This window comes from Austrofundulus limnaeus, unplaced genomic scaffold, assembly GCF_001266775.1.
Source record: "Austrofundulus limnaeus strain Quisiro unplaced genomic scaffold, Austrofundulus_limnaeus-1.0 Scaffold1294, whole genome shotgun sequence".
Lineage (NCBI taxonomy): Eukaryota > Metazoa > Chordata > Actinopteri > Cyprinodontiformes > Rivulidae > Austrofundulus > Austrofundulus limnaeus.
The window spans coordinates 1-4,911 of NW_013953696.1; the positions used below are offsets into that span (position 1 = coordinate 1).

General features: G+C 40.5%; 1 protein-coding gene across 1 annotated transcript in view; it reads right to left on the reverse strand.

The window, feature by feature from the left end:
* Positions 1–3,832: 3,832 nt before the first annotated feature.
* The window catches only part of LOC106534873 (1-phosphatidylinositol 3-phosphate 5-kinase-like), a gene marked incomplete at both ends in the record, with an annotated part of 49,808 nt that continues 48,729 nt past the window's right edge, over positions 3,833–4,911 (reverse strand). The window contains 1 exon segment of the mRNA XM_014031651.1: positions 3,833–3,941. Within this exon segment, the coding sequence (XP_013887105.1) occupies positions 3,833–3,941 (109 nt within the window).

A 4,911-nucleotide genomic window follows, 5' to 3' on the forward strand; every position in this document is an offset into this window, starting at 1 on the left:
CACACACACACACACACACACACACACACACACACACACACACACACAAGTTTGTTTTTATATGCCAGTGAGGACCGTGGATTGACTTCCATTCATTTTCTGGTCATTTCTATTGCCTAATCCTGACACCTTACCCCATAACTAACCACCCCGGTACATACCTAGCCTTAAATCTAGCCTAAACTCAATTCAGACCTTGGTCCTAAATCCAACCCCCACACCTAAAATCAGCATCTGTACCCATGAGGATCGGGCTTCAGTCCCCATAAAGAACATTCAGTCCCCATGAGGCTGTGTTTTTCTGGAAAATGTTCCCCATGATCAGTAGTGGACAGTAGTGGAGTGCATTTACTCGAGCACTGTACATAAGAATATTTTTTGAGTATCTTTACTTTACTTGAGAGTAATTATTTTTTGGGGTACTTATGACTTTCAGTCCACTACATTTCAAAGACAAATATTGTACTATTTACTCGACTACATTTCTAGGAAGCTTTTATTTACTTGTTACTTTTGGTTCAGCATAGCTTTGTAATTAGCCTGCTTAAAACCAGATCCTTGTTCTTCGCTTTGCTTCATACGAGGGTCTGGACTCTCAGCTATTGAGAAGCGATTGCTTGCTGGAGGCGTGACCTCTGTTTAAGTTTAAAATGATTGGATCGGTTGGCTGCAACGTATGTGTGTGCCAGCTCCACTGTGAAGGAGGCTAAGCTAAGAAGCTAACTGGAAATTGTGTGCGTCGTAAACAATTCTAATGAGAGGAGAGAAGTACCGAGCCGAACGAGACAACTAAATGAGAGCTGCTGCTTTGRCACACAAATTTAAATTAATTTGAAGCCTTGTCAACACAGACTGGCTTCATTCACTTCCTCCACTGCCATATGCTAAACTAGCAAAAACTATGCAGAAAATCGATGTTGTCATTTAAAACTCCTCCTTCTGTTTGCTGATTGGCCCAGGTAAAATTCTCCTGAAAAAAATCGCTGTCTATGGGAGAAATCCCAGACGGAGCAGTGAAGGATRGAAACTAGAATTGAGAGGAGCTGTGTAGGAAGGCAAGGGCCAGGTTACTTAATCAGCTGTGGCTGTTTTTCTTTCTTGAAAAGCAAATGGCCACACACTATGTTCCTCACAAGTGGAACCAATAGCTCACATCTAGGATAGATTTGAAATTATATAATCTTAGTTAATTGTTACAAGCTGAGCTTCATCTTCATTTCAAACAGAACCCAGCAATGGAGATGGTTGAAGGGAGCAGAGAAACCAGCCATGACCATATCTCAGCTCCATGTTTGAGATTTTAGGACTGAAAAATAGTTTGTATCAGTTTAAACGTCTTATTGGTTCACTGCGGATAAACTACATTTCTGCATTTAAGAACACACAACACACTATTGTATTTTTATGCTGAAGTCTTTACAGGTGGGGTAGAATTTGCAGCACAGTGGCTCTACGTGTTGACACATCAGGTTGTTTCTGAGAGTTACAAGGTTCTTTAAATTCACCTATACAGCAATGTACTGATATTAGACATTTTAATGTGTACTTTTGAATACATAAGTATTTTCAAAAGTAAGTACTTCAGTACTTTTACTTGAGTAGATTTTTGAAAGATTAACTTTTACTTGTAGTTGAGAAGATTTGACCCTGCGTATCAATACTTTTACTCAAGTACTAGAGTTGAGTACTTTGTCCACCACTGCCCATTATGTAGCAAAAACGTGCACACACACACACACACACACGTTTGTTCTTGAACCCTGTGGGAACCGTGCATTGGGCCTCATGCAAGAACATGTTCGTATTCTTCTCCTAAATTTCTCTTACTTTTGTTCGTACAAAGGGTTCGTACGAACATGTCACGTCAGATTCAACAAACTCTTCTATCTTCAGGAAAAGTGTGTAAATGAGCTGCGTAAATTCACCTGTTCGTATCCAGCTGCTCGTGCACGAGAGAGGAGATTAGCATAATTACCACCCCAAAAACACCATATAAGGCTYTGTTTCCTGCCTCAGATATCAGGAAGTGTCCATTCATGAAAATGACAGCGAAAACTAAAAAGAAAAACTTTACGAGTTCAGAGATTGAAGTCCGTCTGTCAGAGATCCAGAAAAGAAAATCTGTCATTTTTAGCAGGTCAGCTGTGGAATAAAATGAGCTGCTAAAAGTATAAACAACTGTGTTAAATCATTTTCATTTATTCTGAAGACACAGCTCTGCGCACCTTACCCACCCCCACCCCCCCACCCCATGCGTGCGGTTGCAGGTGGTCTCAGTTGCGGTTCTGAAATAAGTCTTTTAAAATGTTTTCAAAACATGTCTGGCACTTTGGAGAAAATCCAGGACTTGCTAGAGGGATTATGTATCCCCTCTGGTCTGGGAACGTCTCGGTGTCCCCCAGGACGAGCTGGAAGGTGTCGCTGGGGAGAGCGGGGTCTCTCTGCTGCACCTCGACCCGATCCCGGATGAGCGGCAGAAAACAGACGAACGGACAATTTATATTGTTAGTCTAAATTATTACATTTAAAATTATAACTTTAATTCAAGCAGAATAGCCTATTGTCAACATAATTATGGAGAGTAATTTATTTTCAACTCAAAATATCTTCAAACTAACGAAATATAAGAATATATAAAAATAGAATATATAAAAAAATATAAGAAAACCCGTCTGGATAACAGCAGACTGACTGCTGGTAAAATATACGACAGGTCTGGACCACTCCTGAATTTTGTTCGTATCTGAAAAAAATCTTAGAATATGAAAACATTGGTGAATGCCACAAATTCTCCTAAATCACTCGTACGCACAACTTAAGAACAAATCTGTGCGTACGAATGGTTCTTGCATGAGGCCCATTGACTCTCATTCATTATTTTTAGACTTTATAGCCTAACCCTGACCATTTACCCTAAAATTAACCTCACAGGTACTTACCTGGCCCTAAAACTAACCTAAACCTTGGTCCTACACCTAACGCCCCCCACCCGTAATTTGCATTTGGACCCGTAAGGACCGATGTGCACCATGGGGACCGATGCAGGTCCCCATGGGTCCAAATGCAAATTACAGGTGGGGGGTTAGGTTTAGGCCCAAGGTCCCCACGAGGCTGCTTTTTTTGGGAAAATTTTCCCCACGTTGTAGGAAAAACCCGTCCACGCACGCACACCTATCTTTGTACTTGCATCAAACTGAGGACTTTGTATTGACCTCCATTCATTTTTGTAAATGCATTTATGTCCAACTCAGACATTTTTTTAACAGAAGAAGTAAAGTAAGGTCAACTCAGACATTTTAACCCTAACCTAGTCTATTCCTAAACTTAACCAAAACTTAATTCAAACCATACCTCCAAATCAAACTAGTAGAGTGCAGTAGAACTGCAAAAAAAGGAACGGTGGGGAAAATGTCTTCATTTTGTTGGTTAAAATTTTATGATGATCCTCACTCTGTGGTAGAAACAAGTATACACACACACATGGTCTAGTACAGCTGTCTTTGTGGGGACATTGTATTGACTTCCTTTAATTTCTACAGCCTAACCCTGACCCTAAACCTAACCTCACAGGTATGCACCTGGCCCTAAATCTAACCTAAACTCAATCCACATCTTAGTCCTAAACCTAACACCCAACCCACCAATGGCAATTACCCCCATGGGGACTAGGCTTAAGTCCCCATAAGTACCAGTTGGTCCACACAAGTAGGGTTGTATGCCAAAAATGGCCCCCACATAGTAGGGAATACCTGCACGCACACATGAATACACAACATAACACATGTCTAACAAACAATGCAGGTATACTAATAAAGGAGAAAAGAAAACATACATCTTTCTGGGCAAACAAGTCCTCCATCTTCTCCTCTCTGGTCTTACTGAAGGTATCAGTCTTCAGGGAGGTTAGACGGTCATCGATGGCCAGGTACACCTGAACCACTCTGTTCACACAGATGGTAGGGAAATAAAAGGATTCGTTCATGCATTATCAGTCAAAAGGACAGAGTCTAATCTTATCTTTTAACACAGAGGTTTAAAACCTGTGGCTTTTTGATCCCTCAGCAGTATTAATAAAGATCAGATTCAGATCAGGTGTTGCATGATGTTACCACATATTTTGTCACTTCCTATTTTAGTTTACTGAAGGAATCTTTTGATTTACTGGATTATCGAACTTACACAGTTTTCCTTGTAAAAAAAAACACCCTTGATACAGTTGTTTCCTATTGTTGGATTATGTCTGAGACATCTTTTGTCTTTCTGCTGTTATCAGCATGGCTACTGATTTTCTCCCACATTCTTCTGTTCTCACTTGCCTTGTGTGTCAGATGTTTAGTTATTTCTCTGCCTCTTTTATTGTTTGTTTATTGTTGTTATCATTTATATTATTTATATATTATTATAATGGTTCATGTAGTAAATATAGTCTTAAAGTAGCTATGGAGGTGAGGCTAAATTGAAAGAACGCTTGGCTTCGTGCTGTTGAAAAACCATTAGCTACACCAGCGGTTCCCAAACCTTTTCTGATGGGCCCCACTTTGGTTTATAAAAATAATTTCATGCCCCACCACCACAACCACCACACACACAGATGTTTGTTTCTCGACCCCGTGGGGACCTTCCATTGATTTCAATTCATGTTTTTTAGCCTTTATATCTTAACCCTGACCATATATTCTAAAATTAACCTCACAGGTACCTACCTGACACTAAAACCAACCTAAATCTTGGTCCTAAACCTAACCCCACACCCATAACTTGCATTTGGACCCGTGGGGAACTTGCATTGGTCCCCACGATACTCTTTGGTCCCCATGAGGCTGCTTTTTTTTGGGCAAAATTGTCCCCACATTGTAGGAAAAACCCATCCACACACACACACACACACACACACACACACACACACACACA